The sequence below is a fragment of the Maylandia zebra genome, linkage group LG4 (genome assembly GCF_041146795.1).
Source record: "Maylandia zebra isolate NMK-2024a linkage group LG4, Mzebra_GT3a, whole genome shotgun sequence".
Classification (NCBI taxonomy): domain Eukaryota; kingdom Metazoa; phylum Chordata; class Actinopteri; order Cichliformes; family Cichlidae; genus Maylandia; species Maylandia zebra.
In genome coordinates, this window is record NC_135170.1 from 36,614,485 (window position 1) to 36,632,053 (window position 17,569).

The following is a 17,569-nucleotide window of genomic DNA, read 5'->3' on the forward strand; positions in this document are numbered from 1 at the left end:
TGATCGATCGGATGTTAAAATGCGTCTGAAAGTGGGAGGAGCAACAATCTCACCCCCCCAGCTGCATAAACATCCACCCACCAAACTAACCTGACCGCTTTCTGCACCTGTTGGCCCCGCCCACGCTGACATCACAGAGGAGCACTAACCAGAGTTTCAGGATCCAGAAACGCCTGACCTGACAGAGAGGAAGGTAAGAGCTTTTCCCTGTTTCACGTAGAATGATCTGGACTCACAGACTGATCTTAAATCACAGGAACAAAAACGTGCGGGTTTGGCGGTGTCTCTGATTGGTCAGGTGAGCACACCTGTGCAGGTGTTCCTGTGAGTTTGGCCTCCTGAGTCCGAGCTGCAGGTGGAGCCTGCTGTAGGTTTGATTCCAGACGTCTAACCTGACGTGAGACAACAAAATCTTTACAACCAAAGTCTCAACCTGTTTGTAATCGTGTGGCGTCTGAGCACCTGTGGAGAGGCTCACACCTGAGCGCCAGCTTTTACTTTCAGTCTGGACCAGGGCTGCCCAATCCCGGTCCTCGAGAGCTACCGTCCTGCAGCTTTTAGATGCATCCCTACTCCAACACAGCTGAATCAAATGGTGTGATTACCTCTTCAGCATGCCATCATGTTTGGCAAAGGCCTGATAACAAGCCATTCATTTGATTCAGCTGTGTGGGAACAAGGATGCATCTAAAAGCTGCAGGACGGTAGCTCTCGAGGACCGGGATTGGGCAGCCCTGGTCTGGACTAACACTGGGCTGCAGACACGCTGATGTCTGAAAGTTTGAAGTTTCTGGGTCATGGAGAGGATCTGATTGGCTGCTGTGACGAGGTGTTTCTCTGCTTCCTGTTCCACCTCGTCGCTCACTGGACACGAGCAGCTGTGGGAGGCAGAAGTGAAGCTGTGGTGCTGCCGGGTTAAATCCACACAGTTAGTCTGTGTGCTGGTGGAAGAGCGGCGCCTTTACACCGAAACCAACAGCTGCCGGTTTGTCCTGACTGAGTGGGACGCGTTGGTCCTAACCCACCGGTGGCGTGCAGACACCTGACGACGTCCCCCGCCCCAGTGGAGGCGGTGTCAGGCTGGGTGGCTGACCCGCACAGACGCCCCGAGGATGGACTCGGGTTCAGATTTAGCCCAAACCGACCGAGATGTGCAGAGATGCTCTGACGGCTGTCTCAGGATTCCGTTACATGAAGCATTTTTCACTCTCTGCTCGTTTTGACGCTTTGAAACAAACAAACCGAACTGATCACATTTTTACACTGTTTTCATTTCTCTGGCGTTCTGCGGGAATCTGTCCGGTTACAGTCATTTAAAATGACTCTGACTTGTTTCCATGTGCTGATCTTATCTCAGCTCTGACTCACTGCGACGCAGAGCTGCTCGTGGTGAAACACGTAACAGGTGTTGATGCGTCTGAATTCTCCGATGTGCGTGCAGCACTCGGGGCACGCGCAGCCTTTTATCGGTCGCGTCCACGCTCCCACATGTTTTTACTCGGCTCTCACTTCCTGTTCTGGAAATAATGGAGGAAATTACATGGTCTCGAGTGGGGGGTTATTAAGTCGATTCGGCACAAACATGTAAACACAGAGCGTGGATCGTCCACAGACGCCGTTTCTGAGCTGCAGGTTTCATCACTCTGACCAACACTGACTGAACCAGCAGCAGAAGATCAAACTACGCTTCATGTTTGATAAACATCATCATCATCATCACTTCCCTCTGACTCTGGCTGTTGCGTCCTGCACGGCTCTCTCTCTCTGCACTCAGAGACCATCAGATCTGCATTATTCTCTGCTGCTGTGTTCAGTGCTGTCGGCCTCTGACAGCAAAGCCTCATCTCTGCTGTTCACACTGAACAAATGTGAACTTCAACGATTGCTCAGCTGTGTCTGTGACTCTTCTTCACTTCAGCAGCATCAGCTCATCTTCACATGTTGATTCATGGTTTTATTTTAAATGGTAAATGGCCTGTGTTTGTATAGCACTTTACACCACATCCAGTCATCCACACGTTCACACACTGGTGATGGAAAGCCACAGCCACCCTGGGGCGCACTGACAGAGGCGAGGCTGCACTGGCGCCACCAGGCCCTCTGACCACCACCAGTAGGCAACGGGTGAAGTGTCTTCGGGCCTCGAACCGGCAACCTTCCGAATACAAGGCGAACTCTCACCTCTTGAGCCACGATCGCCCCAGGTTTAAGGTGTTTTAAAAAGCCAGGCCAGGAAACTCTGCTTCATGTGTTTCTGCTTTAGCCTCAGTGACTTTGACACAAAGGCCTCTGCTGTGATGCTCACACCTCTGATCAAGTCTCACAGTGTCAGCTTGGTTTTATACACAGACACAAAATATGGAGATGAACTGATAACTGATCAGAATTAGAATATTTCTGACTGACTGAGTGAAAACTGAATCGAATCAAAGTGAATCGATACCCAGCCCTGGCCTCAAGGGTCAGCTGTGGTAAACAGTCCTGTGATTGGCTGGTGACCTGTGCAGGTGTGGCTAAGAACAGGTGGGCCGTTTAAGTCCATCCTGGTGCTGCTTCATCATCAGCCGTTTGTTTCTCTGAGGTGAGCAGGTGTGGGCTTTATACTTCACAGACGTCATGCGGACGATTCGGTTTTTATCAGGATTCCTCCGAAACTTGCTGATGGATTTGTTTTACATGTTCCGGAGACGATGAACTTTGTCTGGCTCTGGATCAGGGAATTTTTGGAAGCGTTCTTTCAGACAGAGACTGGACTTTTGGATCAGCTGCTCTCTGAATGTTTTACAGTGTAGATGTGCAGATGTTTCCAGATGTTGGCGGAGCGACGCTTTGATCCTGACGGGAATGAAATCAGCTGAAGCTCAGAGTGAAGATGAGATGAGTTTGTTTGAAATGATCTCATCACAGATGAATCGCCTCAGGCTCGCTGCTCGGCCTCTGATGAAGAGGAGTGGTGCGTCCTTGCTTTGAGAGTGATGAAGGTGAGAGGTCATCCTCTGGCTGAAGCCCCACCAACTTCTGCCTCTAGGGTGGAGCTGCTCGAACAAGCCGGAGGACCCGAACGGTTGATGCTGTTTGTCTGGAAAAGGGCACATCCAGACAAGCAGCATCAACCTTTCGGGATTTCCTTACCTGGATGACTGAGCATGAACACAAACTGGAGGATCGCGGTGACGCTGCAGCTGAGGCGCTCGTGCTGCTATCAGAACCAGTTCCTCCAGCGCAGTGACGCTGAATAAACCTGCTGCCGATCTCCTGTGACCAATCCAAACTCAGACGTCACGGAGGAAACGGGCCGAGGCGCAGCAGCCCACCCGACTCGCTCGGCTGCCTCTCCATCAGCATCCAGAGCGTCCAGTTCAGTGGGAGCTCACGCAGCGTGATGCTGCAGGGCGCCGAGGCCATGCCTCTCCTCGCAGACACGCCTCTGCTTCACTCTGAACTGCAGTTTCACGTGTCGGCTTAAAAACACAGTTTTAATCTTTTAAGGCCTGGAAGCTTCACCTGTGACCTCACGGGAACACAAAGGAGCAGGTCCCTTTAAACAGCTGGCCCCGCCCTCTCCACCTGTCCAGGCCTGAGCAGGTGTGCCATGTCTGTCCCCGGGCTCTGACTTATTGCTGTTTTTTTCTGGGTCAGAGTTCAGTGCGGTTTGGCGTGGGCATCCTGCAGGTCTGAGCAGATAAACATCGCCTCCTCATCCTCCGCCTGCTCCACCATCGCTTCACCGCAACGCTGCTTCATGGCCACCAACCTGACACCGCTGGAAAGCCGGGTTATTGATATGCAGCAGCATCTGTGGGTGGATTTGATGATTGAAGAGCGTCGAACACCAGCAGCCTGACACCACCTGCTCCGTGTCACAGCTGTGGGAGACGCCCACAGACTCGGGTCTGCTGCTGCGCCCACAGGTCTGGTTGGTGGCCATGAAGCATCGTCACGGTGAAGCGATGGTGAAGCAAACCCAGATGTTCTGACTGAAGTTTATCAGTCAGAACATCTGGGTCGCCGGGCGGTGACGCTCTGAAAGGTTACAGATGTTAAAGCGCCTGATCCTAAACCCCGCCTCCTCTGTGTCCTCCTCCAGGAGCAGCACGATGGCGGAGTCGACGGAGCTGTTCACAGAGCAGGAGCTCACCTGCTCCATCTGCCTCGACCTGTTCACCGACCCAGTCTCCACCCCCTGCGGACATAACTTCTGCCAGGTGAGTCCACCTGCAGGTGTGAGCACAGGGGGCGCTGTGCGTGGAAGCTGCTGCTGAAGGTTCACCCAGCTGTAATGATCAGGAAACGTAAACAAATCTGTGATCATTGACGTGTTTCTGCTGCTCGGCACGTCCTGAAATGCTTCATTTGTACAAGCTGCTCTCGATTCTGAGTGTTGTTGTTGTTGTTGTTGTTACTATGACGACGATGGTGTTGCTTAGCTGCTGTTTTTGGCAGGTCAGGTATTCGTCCTGCTTTACAGCCTTTTAAGAACTAACCAATCACAGGGTCTGCAGCAGTGTTAGTAATGCAAACAGAAAACTACCTGGGGGTGCGTTCAGGTGCAGTGGGTTACTGGTGCGTCCTGTGCCCGCAGGCGTGTATCGGTGGTTACTGGGCGTCCAGTGCCGTGTCCACCTGTCCACTGTGCAAACATCAGTTTGAAGGACGTCCTCAGCTCAGCATCAACAAAGTCTTCGCTCAGATCGCAGAAAAGTACAAACAGACTCACTATGCACCGTTACCGTCGCCCTTCGGTAATGGGGCGCCCGGCGCCGCGATGGCAGGCGCCATGAACACCAACCCCTTCCTGACGCCTGAGCCATCAGTAGCTCAGGCGAACGGGGACGTAGTGTGGTGCGACGTTTGTACGGGAATCAAACAGCCCGCCGTCAGCTCCTGTCTCACCTGCACCGCCTCCTACTGCACTGAGCACGTGCAGCCACATCACACCACGCCATTCTACGCCAAACACCCCCTGATGGACCCCCAGGAGGCCCTGAGGGGCCGCACCTGCTCCGTCCACCGGCGCCTGATGGAGGTATTTATTTTTCTCTATGATTGCTTGATTTGATGTTTATGTAACATTTAAATATTTGAATGTTTTTTTATTTTAAAATGGTCAGTTTCAGATGTTACAATAATTTTTTATATTTTGAACAAATTCAAAAATAATTAGTTTTATTTTAATAACTGGTTTTATTTTATCATGTAAGTAAAACTTTTTCATATCAGTTCATGTTCTGCATTGATGAGCGGCTCACCTGTGCAGGTGTACTGCAGGACGTGTGAGAGCTGCATCTGTGCCATCTGTGTGCTGGAGGAACATCGGATGCATAAAACTGTCTCCGTGCAAACTGAGAGGCTCAGCAAGCAGGTACAAATATCCCAGATTATTCCCGGGAACGCCATTTATTAAAGTAATTTGATTCTGTTTTTTATTTCATCTCATTTTGGTTGACTGTTATGTTTGTTAATGCTGCTCATTACATTTCATTACAATTCATCATTTAATTTATTATTACATTTATTATTTGTTGTAAATTTGTAAATTTTATTTGAAATTAATGAATTTTTGCAATTTTTGCAAATTTTTTTTTTGTTTCTTTTTGATGAAAAACAAAGATTTTAAAATGATGAAAAAACATTCTGGAATGAAAATAAATCCTTGGAGATGGATACAAAAAGTAAATTCATCGTTTGGTCCAAAGTGATTTTTGTTGCGGCTCTTTGACTCGACCGTGTCCGCCTGCCTCTTCAGAAACAGGTGTCCAGGACGGAGCAGGAGATCCTGAACCGGATCAAGGAGAAGGAGATCCGTGTGACGGAGCTGAAGAAGAAGCTGGACAGCCTGCAGGTGACTCACCTGTTTGCTCCTTATGTAAAAACCTGGCGGGGCGGGTGGAGCCTGTGGAAGACGATGGCGTTGTCGCTCTCTTCTCACCAAACATCTGAACCCGTCTGTGTTTCAGAGCCATGCTGACAGAGAGCGCGGCGAGGTTGAACACCTGCTGAACGACCTGTCCGGCTCGTTGGACCAGATCCGGTCTCATGTGGTGGGCGGGATCGTGACCCAGCTGGATGCTGTGATGACAAAGGGGGACGGGATGGTGAACCGCCTGGAGGAGGAGCTTAGCCAGCTGACAGAGAGGAGAGCCGCGCTGGAGGCGCAGGCTACCAGTCAAGATCACATCGCCTTCCTGAAGGTGAGGACGCCTGCAGTCACCGATCCCAGAATCACAACAGAGGCCTGCTTCATCACCCCTCTTCCTCCCTCAGACATACGAGGCGACCACGGCTCCTCTGGCCGAGGATCTGCAGGCCCAGGCGGATGACGACTCGCAGCTGGTGCTCCACTTCCATCTGGGCGAGGTGAAGCTCGCTTTGTCCGAGGTCAAGGAAAAGATGGAGGAGATCCGGACCGGGGAGATCCGCTCGCGAGGACTGCGAGGACCCCGAGGATCCCGAGCGGACTCCTGTGAGTTCCAGATGTTACAGCACAGTCTGCAGATGTTGGGTTCCAGATGTTTCCTCTGAGTCGTTTCTTTCACCTGTTTCAGTTTCAGCCGGTGACATGATGGCGGCCGAGAGCATGCTCAGTCTGAGAGCCAGCACGGCCAGTCTCAGGAAGAGCCAGTGGTCCCTGAAAGGTGAGAGGTCAGAGGTCACTTCCTGTATCTACCTGCAGGTGTGCCACAATCCGATCATTCCAAGCTCCTCTGTGGAGCCCTGCAATAAAGAGTGACTCTATTCTACTCTATTCTCCTTACTGAGGGAAGAATTTATCCAGTCAGAATAAGCCAGAGAAGCGAGCTCCGTCAGAGGCAGTTACGGCCACGGTGTTGGATGGAGCGCTGTTGCAGACACTCAAGACACCACCCACGAAAACACACGCTGATTATAAATGTACATTATCATCACCTCACTGCACTCTGTGTACATATGAAAAAGGAAACTATGGAGCGGTTCTTATATAGCCCTGGTCTACTCTGAGCACTCAGAGCTTCCCGTCCTCGTACGTGCACACATGTCCTCGCACGTGCACACATGTGGACATGAGTCCACACATGGACACTCTGATGGGGTCAGTATCATGCCCAGTGATATTTGGCACGATTGAACCACAAACCTTCAGATCAGCAGATGTGCATGCGCAGTATTTTGGCTCTTTTTGTACTTCACTTTTCTTCCTGTGCCCTGTGAATGTCCACAGTGTCTCTGTCTCTGCTGTGGGAACATGTTGCTTACCTCGACAGGTTGACTTGTTTAGGGAAGTGCTGCTCATCCCACAATTTCTTATGTTGAGGAAATGAGTTACAAGTTGTGGGGCTTTTATTGTGAAAGAATAACTGAGTGTTTTCCTGTCTACTTTCAGACCTAAAGAAGAGCAAGCAGGTGTCAGGTACGTACCTGTGTGAGTGTGCAGCAGACATGGATGCTCACCGTCAGCCTTTCAGACACCGATAATGAAATTATGAATCAAATCAAAGATGACAGATTTTTTTTAAATGCTGGTCGTTTTTAAACGACACAAAGATGAAGTGAAAGGATAAAAACGCTGAGTTGTTAGAGAAGCTGTAGCGGTGGGAGGTTTGTGAAGAGATGAGAGCTTGTTTCTGATTGCTGATGAAATGTGTTCGTTTGTTGTTGCAGGATACAAGAAGGCCCGACTCTACATGGGTGAGGTTTTCAGCGTTTTGGTTTCTGGGTGATTCGGTTGATGCAGGTCGGGTTTGGTTATAACTGCATTCACACAGACAGACAGCTGCCAGCTAATGCTGGGCAACATCCAAGTAAAAACACTCTGGCTCCGCCCCCCAGATGCTCTCTTACCATAGTAACCTCACAGCAGCCACGTTACTGGTCACATGATCTCATTAAACAGCCTAAACACGGTCCAGAGGTCCAGCTCAGGTGAAGCTAGCCACCTGTATCACCATCCACCTTTCAGTCACAGAGGCCACACCCCCTAATAAAGCACATTTTAAATGATACACAAACAGTTTCAGGCTGTAAACGTTTGTTTCTGCTGTAAGTTTGAACATGCGAGGTCTTCACATTATATATTTCTAAGCAAAGATACGTAATAGTGCTTCATTGGATTCAGCGTTGTTACATATATTTGATTTCTGGACTGTAGAGGAGCTTTGCATGATTCACAGTTCAAAATAATCCTCCTGTATCAGATACTGGGCCTCAGCGCAGGTCCTCTCTTCATCCTCTGAACGTTGTGATTGGCTGCCCTTCATAATCGTCAGATGGGTTCAGCTCATGTGGTAGAATCGACCGTAAAGGGGATGTGCCCTCGCTACCTTTAGATTCACAGGGTTACTGAAGCTGACTCTGAGATCACTGATATGAAACTCCAAGGCTCAAACAGGGGAAGTCCACCTTTACTCATCCTGTGGTGAGGTGTCGGGATCGTCCTGGATCGAGTTCTTCAGCCATTGTGATGACTATTTCAGCCTCCAGGGGACCTTGCTGTTATGTTTACCTGTGCTTGTTGCTTCCAGAGGACGTGACGCTGAACCCGGTGACGGCGTATCCCTTCCTGATCCTGTCCGAGGACCGTAAGCAGGTGAAGAGAGGAGAGAAGCTGCAGTTCTACAGAAACAGCCCGCACAGGTTCGACGTCTGGTCCTGCGTCCTCGCCAAGGAGGGATTCAGCTCCGGGCGCCACTACTGGGAGGTCAGGACCCAACCGGCCTTGGGACTGGGTTCAGTAATGGCTAGCAGGATCCAAGTCTGATCTCAGGTGTGTTTTTCAGGTGTGCGTCGGGGAGAATAAAGACTGGAAGCTGGGCGTGGTCAGCGAGTCGGCTCAGAGGAAGGGTCTGTTCGATATGTGCCCGTCTCACGGATACTACGCCATCTGGTGGAGCAGCAGCCAGCTGAGGGCGCTCACCACGCCGCCGCTCACCAAGGTCCAGTCCACGTTTCACATGCACTTATGTACGGAAGGCCACTGGTGCCGCAAGAAAGCAGCCACTCAGACTTAAACATTATTTTGGTCAGCATGACTTTAACATAGAAAATCTCTAAATTTAATTGAAATAAGTTGGCGCAAAAAGTACCCAAAATCCATCATTTCCACACATTTAATAACTTTAAAATCTGATGAAATTAATTCTATTGTGTGTTAATGACAAAATTTTAAGGCAAGAAGGATGCAAACAAGCCCATCCTGTAAAGCTCAATAAAAAAATACAAATTAAATTTATGTTTATTTATGTTTATGTCATTTATGTTTTTAATGCAACAGTTAAACTTTGAGTCCTTTCATGAATACAAAAACACCACAGTGTCTTTTTAGCACCAGTGGGCTTCCACACCTTGAGGCTTCTTGACAGTTTGCAACTTCTGTCGACTCGTCTTAATCGTATTCTGTTTGCGTCTCACCTGCAGGTCAAAGGTCACCACCCCAAGCTGCGACAGGTGGGCGTGTTCCTGGACATGGAGGAGGGTCAGGTGTCCCTTTACAATGTGAAGTCGGGCTCAGAGATCTACAGCTTCCACACATCCACTGAGTTCACCGAGAGGATGTTTCCTCTGCTGGGGACCGGAGACAAAGAAGTCCCCCTGATCCTCCTCACCACGCTGCAGCACCCGGCCTGAGGGACTGGGACCAGAACCGGGACCAACCGGAGGGTCAATGCTGAGCGAACTAAGAGCAGAGGAACTGCAGGTGGAGTCGAATCGTCCTCACGTTGATCTCCAGACTCTGCAGTGAGACTTGAAACAACAAAGGATGTTTGTCTCGTTTTGTCCCCGTTAGATCCTGACAGGCGATGGTTTTGTAATATCGATCACTGAAGAACGATGTGCTCTTACAGCCAGAGCTGCTTCTTAAATTTGTAAATATGGTCATAAAAATACATCAAATGAATCGAGGGAACCAACTTTTTTTTTTTTTTTTTACAATTAAAATGATATAAAGAAGTTTTCACTTTGTGTAACCAGTTTGTTTTTGTAACGCTGTGAAACTAAAAGATTAGTAACACTAAACCTTTACTGAGATTTTGTGAAACATAAAATTATTAAACTCAAAGCAAATAGTTGATGTCATGAATACGTCACGTTTAATGTAACAGCTTATCGAACAATAGTTAAATTCTGTTTTCATATTTTTTCTAAATGTGTTGCCTTTTTTTGGCAACATATTGGCAACCTTCTTTTCAGGGGGCGGGCGCAGCAGCTTCTAGTGGACGTCAGAGGAACTGCAGCCATGGTGATAGTTAATAACTGACAGTTAAATTATTTTATGAAAAACAAACGTTTCAGCGTGACCTCGGATTTTTGCCAGACGTCCGTGTACTGTAAAGCTTGTTTTTCCAGTAGATTCTGAGAAGTGTCGAATAATGTTGGAAATAAAAGTGAACTTGTTAAATAAAGAAAAGAAAAATTGAGGTTGTTGACGTGTTTTTTTTCTTTTATTCATGTTGCTGAAACACAAACTTACTGTGATCAAAGGTCAAGGTTCAGATCTGGGATCACACCACAATCGCAAAATCCCTCCATGCGTCCAGACCCGACCCTCACATCACAGCTCGGATCAGAAACTCTTCGTTTCATTTCTTCATTTTCACCTTCTGATTGGTTTTACTTCCTGCTGCTCACTGCCATTGCTCCAGCTTGTTTCTCTGATGTGGGACGAGCTCAGGACCAGTCACATGCTTTTAAACAATGTATTCCTGACACTCGTTATTAGATTAAAAGAACCAGGTAACGCACGCTCGCTGCACGAGTCCATGGTTGTCATCGGTGACGCTGAAACAGAAATTATGTCCCTGTTTAAACCTTTCACATGTGAAACGTCTGCTGCGTGCTCCGACCTGCCAGGCAGTCCGACAACTTCCTAAAAGCAGGTTATTAGTTCAGTGCCCCCTACTGTCCCACCCATGTTACTACAGCTCCAGCTCCTGGTCGTAACGAGCTCACTGAAACTGAGCGTGGTGCTGAAACGGGACGCCAGGGCCGCTGTCTCTCCACGCTCAGCTGATTACCGTAGGGCAGGGTCTCAGGGTGCTGAGGCGTCTGCTCAGGTATTAACATCAGCACAGAAAATATGCACCACGAGCTTCATGCTTCATGTTATCCTTACACCACCGAGCACCGATGCGTAGAGCCCGCCGCAGAGCCTTACCCGACCATCTTAAAGCTCCTCCCCCCACACTGGTGATATCATCTGTGGCGATCGAGGACGGAAGTGACGTCAGCACAGCTCTACTCATTCAACTTCATATTTTATTTAACATAAATCATACTGCAGTCAGTGTGAACAGCCGGGGTTTCAATATACACAATAGAATCGTAACATTTTAACCCCCTCCCCCTTAACCCCACCCACAACCCCCCCAAATGAAAATCGACCCCCCCTCCCCCTGTAACCCCACCCCCAGACCTACAAGCCTTTAAACATAACCCTCCCACCCTATAACAGCCCCACCCATCTCACACAGCTCCGCCCACCAACCCTGTCTTCATGTTTCCATCTAGCAGCGAACTCCAAACTTCTCCATCCGCCACACCTGCAGAGCGTCATGTGACCACCTTAAGCACAATGGCACTAACAAGCCCCTCACATAAAATCAAGCTCCACCTCCACACCACCCGCAGAGTAACAAGCCCCTCCCTCCAGTGTAGGCACACACAAAAATCAAAAACATGTAGCATCTCCTAGCATTGCTAACAGACTCCGCCCACTCCCACAAGCCACTCCCCCTTTGCTGGAGAAGAAAAAAAATTAAAAATGGAGCATGTGCTTAAGGCCCCTCTCCTACAAGCCCCTCCCCTTGTGCTGACATTATCATTACACCTGCAGGTGCAGCAGATGGCTTTAAGGCTCCGCCTACAGGTGGTCACAAGCGCCACCCACAAGTGTCCATACAACACTGAAGCTGCTAGGGTTTGGAGTTTGCTGCTAGTGGACTTGCATGTAACCAACAAGGGGGCGGGTCCATTCTAACCGCCCGTCTAATGTCAGGCTCCCTCGCCAAAAACTCGAAAACTAACAAAAAGAAAAAAACAAAATCACATGAGTATCATCATCACCAGCATCATGGCCATCACTGACCACCCTGCCCTCCCCCTCCCCCGTCCATCATCATCATCATCGGCGGCCGTCTGCTGGCAGCCATCTTTTTGAGTCCATTCAGGTGTGTGTTGTGTGTCGGCGTCCCGCGGCGGCATGTCGACGGTTCAATGCTGCGTCTCAGAAGTTAAACAGAGACAAACAGGAGGGGAGGGAGGAGGGCAGAGGGGGAGGATGAGGTTCTTCTTCTTTTGTTTTGAAACAGAAAAGCGTCTTCTGGTGTGCTGCTTCCTGTCGCTGCAGCTCCTGCTTCAGCCAACGAGCAGGACCGGGGAGGAGGGGGAGGAGAAGTAGTGAAGGTGGTGGGAGGGGGGAGGTGGGATGGGAGGGAGCTCAGAGGATGATGGGACGCTAAGTTATTTAAGACATCTCTCAAAGTAGGTGGCGCCCACGTAGCCGCCCCTCAGGGAGCGATGGACATTCTGCTCGAAGAGCCGCCGGTTCGTCTGCAGGACCTCCGCCGCCTCCTTGTTCAGCGGATCCTCTGGGTTTGGCTCCTGCGGGGGGAGACGGGGAAGCAAAAGGCGACAACGGTCGTTAAATGTCTCGTTACAAAACGTTCACCAGCTGAGGGCAGCACTGAGCCGCAGAAGAGAAAACATGCGCACTCACTAGAAATAGATACTGTAGGCCGTAGATGATGGAGTTTATTGTCAGCACGGGCTTCCAGTCCTCTCTGTGGAGAAGAAGGAACAGGTGAGCAGCAGAAGACCTCACCTGGAAACGCTCACCTGTCTGACCTCAGTGTGACCTCAAGTTTGATTTTAAGAACGCACACACCTTAGGATGTTTAGGCAGACGTTGCCCTCCAGGTCGATGTTGGGGTGATACACCATCGTCTCACATTTTACCTTTGGGGGGTCGTGGGGGTAACCCTGTCCTACCTGAAACACACACACACTGTCAGATCACCTGCTTCTTAACGAGCCCCCGGCGATGACCCTCGAAATGTCGCCGGACCCTCTGAGCTGAGATTAGCAGCCTCTACAGGTGAGGTCAGAAGTCTCCGCCAATCACAGGCGTGGATGTCAGGATGGAACGACTGTACAGCAAACATCAAAGGAGTTGGAAGAACAGGTCTGTGAAGACGTTTCATCCCAGAAGCTTCTCCGTCACAGACTTTAGTGGGAGTGGCCCTAAGAGTATTCATCATGTGACTCATGTGATTATCAGCAGATGTCTTGGAACCATTGTGAGACTTTGCCCCACCCCATCATGTGACCCACTGAGGTCACCTGATGCAGGTTGTGAGTGGGCGTCAGGGGTCTGGGAAGGATCTCAGACCAGTGTAGGTGGCGAATGTGAACACTGGCATCCTGGATAGAGTGACCTTTGACCTTTAGATGCAGATGAGTGTTTTGCTTTTAGAGCTGAAGAAGCTTGTTGGATGAGACGAAACGTCTTCAACAACCAAACACGTCTGCTGGCTTTCTTCCCGAGCTCCTCGGACTTCCCTGAGCTGAATGATGTACAGCAAACTCCTTCAATGACTCTAAAGAACAAGTTTGCATTTGCTTTTCTCTGATCCACACAGGCCCAGATACACAGACATCTTTTATTAAGCGAGTTTTATTTTGACACGGTCAGGTTATTCAGATGTGTCACCACTTTGGCCTGGAAGAAGGCCCAAACTGCCCCCCTTCAGATGACACCACATTGGTTGGGATGTTCAGGAACCACCGAGACTCAAGCCTGCCATGACCCACAGCGAAGCCAGTTTCACATCGCCACGGACCGAGAGGGTCCCAACCAAGAAAGAAGAACCTGCTCCAAAATCAAAACCTTTAAAAACGTGTACCTGCCCACATGGATGAACCAAATGCCTCCAGGAGAAGAGTCTGATGGTCAGAGACAAAGACTGAGCTGTGTGGCCAAAGGTTAGTGGTGGTGTGTTCATTTATTGGCCCCGTGTGGAGCAGGGAAACGCCAACACTAATTCAAACCTGTTTTTTTAGAGTTTGCTGTACAGTCACTTCAGCCTGGAACAAGAACATCCAGGCCCATGACGACTGACCACAGCTACCAGTCGCCAATGGTGACGGTCCACCCCGATCCTGAAATATAAAAACTATCATTTAAACGCATTAAAATGAGCCACGCACTTATCAAAACGTCTCTTTGCCTTCCTGTAAATCATCAGCGACGAGCCTCCTCTCCTGACCCCCACCGGCGTTCCTACCGGCCTGCAGCAGCCACCGCAGGAAGTCTGCAGGCGGGCCAGCAGGAAGACCAGGTGGACTCAGGAGACCTGTAGGACCGTGGAACGTCACACAAGTCTGTCAGCGATTATGATGAATCCACCTGCTAGTCCTTTACGGGCTCACCTGCAGAAACCTCAGGACTTCTTACAGCTCAACCATGAGGACATCTAAACACTGCGTGAAAGGCAGCACCTGATTTATAACACCAGAGAAAATGAGAGCCTCGTGGAGAAAACGGAAGAAAAAAGTGATTTTATCATCGCTGCAAGCCAAATTCATAAATAAAGTGATAATTAAATAATGGAGCTACATTAGTGAGCCTCTTATTGATGTTCTCAGGGCGCTGTGGGCCGGACTTTACACAGGTGAGACCTGTTGTTAGACCAGTGGAGGCTGCTGAGGGTCAGACTGTTTCAGGATTATTTCAGCATGTGGAGCCGAGGGTGGAGCAGAGAGAGAGACGGCTGTTTCTCACCTTAAAGCTGAAGACAAACTTTCCTCCTTTGTAAAAACCCTGAGAGACAAAAAGACAAACAGAGGCAGACTCGTTAGCTCAGCATCATCTTCATCTCCCGATTCAGCCCCTCATCCTCACTCTGTACATCCTGAGGTTTCATACACCTGTGTGCCACATGAGTGGGAACAATCGGCTCTGGTGCAGCAGTGTCTGAAACTGGTCCTGCGCTCACAGGTGGAGGTGTTTCACTGCTTTTACAGACAGCACTGCTCGTGTTACTGACGCACACCTGCAGCTCTCACAGGTGTTTGTCCTCAAAGTCAGAGAGGAATAAAGTTTTTATGCAATCACGTCTCTGAATGAAACGCACACACGCACCTCGTCCGGTGAAATGATGAGTCTGAAGTTGAGGAGGTCGTCATCATCGGGGAAGTTGATCTCACACGTCTTTGGTAAGTTCAACTCATTGATGTCTGAAAAACAAACACAGGCAGGTGTTACTGATTCTGATTCGTCCTCGGGAATCAAAGACGTCCTTCATCTCTTCTTCTTTCACCTTTCAGAGGCTCATGAAAACATCTGGAGCTCTAAATACCTTGTCTGTATGCTAGGACCTGTGAAAAGCAGTGCTGACACGAAGGTCTCTGAACTGTCCCAAAAGACTTAAAAATCCAGAACAACATCTGGAACACTTTCAGCTAGAACTGGAACCTTCTCCAAGACCTCCTTCAGCATTTCTCAATCTCACCTTGGTATTTAAGGACTTCTAAAACCTCTGGACCTCTTTAAATATTCTTAAAAATCTCCACATATTGTGTTCTTTAGGACTTCAAAAATGTTATGTCATCATCTCCAAAATCTCAATAACCTCCAGAGAAGAACACAAACCTCCTTAATCAACTTAGATGAGCATCAATGAGAAATGACGGCCTAGACCCACGAGGTAAAGAAATAAAAGGACCATTATGAAACAAATCTAATCAACTTTTATGTGTCAAAACGTTTTTGCCAAAATGTGGAAGAACAACTTCCAAATGTAAAAAACCCTGATCTTGTCGCAGGTTTAGGGGGTGACTCTGAAACCACTGGATACCTTCTTGTTGTTTAAGGCACCAAAACATCTGGACCATCTTCAGAATTGCTTTGATCCCGTGTGGTGGGTCAGAGCGGGCCCAGGTGGTCACTCAGGTCTGCTAAACACAGGTTGGAACCCAGACCCACGGGCCTACAGATCCCCTGAGGACCCCAAACCTCTGCAACCCCATGAATCGCTGAGATTCAAATTGTCATTCATCAGGTGGGTGGAGGCAAGAAGAAGTAGGTGGTTGGTGTCAGGAACACGTGCTTTTTCTTGGACACTTGCTGGGGCATCACCGCCCAGCCTTTTGGCCTGTGTCACTCCTGCTCGGGTTATGCTCCAGATAAGAGACCAAAAGGTATGAAACCACCGACAACCAGCCAATCAGATCCATGGAAACCACAGAGCCCATTCCAGCAGATCACTTAGAAGTTGAGAAGGGTTTCAGACCTGTCCAGGTCAGATGCTGCAAAGTAGACAGAGCTGATAATTCGGACAGGTGAGCTGGACTCTGAGAATAGGGACCTGAGGCTGTTCTCCTATTGGTCACCCACACCAGGTGACTCACAAGGCGTCTGACAGGCAGGCAGGACCCTCAGAGTCTACTGTGATCCACCACACAGGTTCAGCCTGGTTCTAACCCTGCAGTCTAGGCCGGGCTCTGATCTGCGTTCACCTGTCGCCCTGCAGCCCCTCGGGTCGACCTGCACCTGAGGAGGATAGAGGGTCAGGAAGGTGGGCGCTGTGCTCAGGTGTTCCACTGAGTCCCTGTGTTCCTAACTCACCTGGTGTTAGGTAGAAGTGGACCCCGCGGAACTGACACAGCAGTTAGAGGCTAGCTGCCGTTAGCCGTCAGTGTTTACGGCTATCCGGCGTTAGCTGTTAGCAGCTGTGTTCCGGGTTAGTGTTGTTAGCTGCTAGCTGCTGCTAACTGCGTGCTAACACCTTTAGCCTGCGTTTTGTTTTCATGTAGCACAGCCGGGCTAGCAGCCCTAGCTAACACCAGCTTCAGCCGCAGTTAGTCGGCCAGCCGTTAGCCCGAGTGAGCTACAGCAACACCGGGTCTGGGTTTGAGAGCCCTGGGTCCCGTGGGTTCGGTGTCGGCCGGTGGGTAACTCTCGGCTAACAGAGCCTACCTTTCTGTATTCGGAGCTGGGCCGCGCTGGCTTTCTTGCCCCCGGCTCCGGTTCTGTTTCCTCCAGCAGATTCCTCGTCTTTCTTCTGCTGCTTCAGGGAAAAGAGCTTAATCATCTTCAGTTATTTGACACACGAGGCGTCCCTTCTGTGAGCCGTCAGCGGGTCTGAGAGGGTCTGAGAGCGGGGTGGTTTCCCAACAGCACCGTGATGTGAATGGAGCCGGTGCGTCTGATCACGGAGGCAGGAGGAGCTAGCAGCGGAGCTAGCAGCGAGCTGGCTAGCGGGAGAGAGGGGAGGGGAGGAGAGGAGGGGGGTTGAGCGCGCGCGCGTGTGTGTTGGTCTGAAACACGTGAAAGTCCACTGGTGCCAGAAGAAAACAATCGCGAGATGGTCTGGGGGCTGCTGGAAAGAGTGAGGGGGCCACAGGCAGGTAAACCCAGCTTTAAAAACTCTGGGTTCAAGAAAAGTGATGAAAAGCACCTGAACGTGAGTTTGAAGGTGTTTGTGATGAACAGCTGTCTCTTCAGTGAGGGAGGAGAGTGTGCTCAGCACCTCCGGCCTCCGTGCTGGTGTTCCAGTTCATCCCGATGCAGATGTGGAGTGTAGGCTTCCTGTCTCAG

General features: G+C 49.8%; 2 protein-coding genes across 3 annotated transcripts; one reads left to right on the plus strand and one right to left on the minus strand.

Annotated features, from left to right (window-relative positions):
* The first annotated feature begins 47 nt into the window (after positions 1-47).
* Positions 48-10,391, plus strand: btr30 (bloodthirsty-related gene family, member 30). Of its 2 annotated transcripts, none has more exons than XM_004556518.5 (13): positions 48-193; positions 4,088-4,205; positions 4,583-5,026; positions 5,258-5,362; positions 5,747-5,842; positions 5,958-6,191; positions 6,265-6,463; positions 6,546-6,635; positions 7,361-7,387; positions 7,639-7,665; positions 8,499-8,674; positions 8,754-8,909; positions 9,391-10,391. In XM_004556518.5, the coding sequence occupies exons 2-13, from the start codon at positions 4,098-4,100 to the stop codon at positions 9,598-9,600; spliced, it is 1,872 nt and encodes a 623-aa protein (XP_004556575.1). In that variant the 5' UTR covers positions 48-193; positions 4,088-4,097; the 3' UTR covers positions 9,601-10,391. The 2 variants fall into 2 exon arrangements, with proteins under 2 accessions (XP_004556575.1, XP_004556576.1); XM_004556519.3 differs by lacking the exon at positions 48-193 and adding an exon at positions 215-298.
* A 1,012-nt stretch (positions 10,392-11,403) lies between these two features.
* On the minus strand, positions 11,404-17,270 carry ube2m (ubiquitin conjugating enzyme E2 M). Its single transcript, XM_004556521.6, has 6 exons — positions 16,949-17,270; positions 15,113-15,207; positions 14,753-14,791; positions 12,857-12,960; positions 12,689-12,752; positions 11,404-12,573 (listed from the first exon to the last, which is right to left on the minus strand). The coding sequence occupies exons 1-6, from the start codon at positions 17,061-17,063 to the stop codon at positions 12,433-12,435; spliced, it is 558 nt and encodes a 185-aa protein (XP_004556578.1). The 5' UTR covers positions 17,064-17,270; the 3' UTR covers positions 11,404-12,432.
* Between the last annotated feature and the right edge of the window lie 299 nt (positions 17,271-17,569).

Bases quoted from the DNA above. Each gene is read 5' to 3' on its own strand.
- ube2m (XM_004556521.6), bottom strand. From the start codon at position 17,063: ATGATTAAGCTCTTTTCCCTGAAGCAGCAGAAGAAAGACGAGGAATCT. The intron at 14,792-15,112 runs GTGCGTGTGTGC...TTTGTCTCTCAG, and splicing joins TCATCATTTCACCGGACGAG to GGTTTTTACAAAGGAGGAAA. The intron at 12,753-12,856 runs GTGTGTGCGTTC...TCTTCTCCACAG, and splicing joins GTCTGCCTAAACATCCTAAG to AGAGGACTGGAAGCCCGTGC.
- btr30 (XM_004556518.5), top strand. From the start codon at position 4,098: ATGGCGGAGTCGACGGAGCTGTTCACAGAGCAGGAGCTCACCTGCTCC. The intron at 5,363-5,746 runs GTACAAATATCC...CTGCCTCTTCAG, and splicing joins CTGAGAGGCTCAGCAAGCAG to AAACAGGTGTCCAGGACGGA. The intron at 7,388-7,638 runs GTACGTACCTGT...TTGTTGTTGCAG, and splicing joins GAAGAGCAAGCAGGTGTCAG to GATACAAGAAGGCCCGACTC.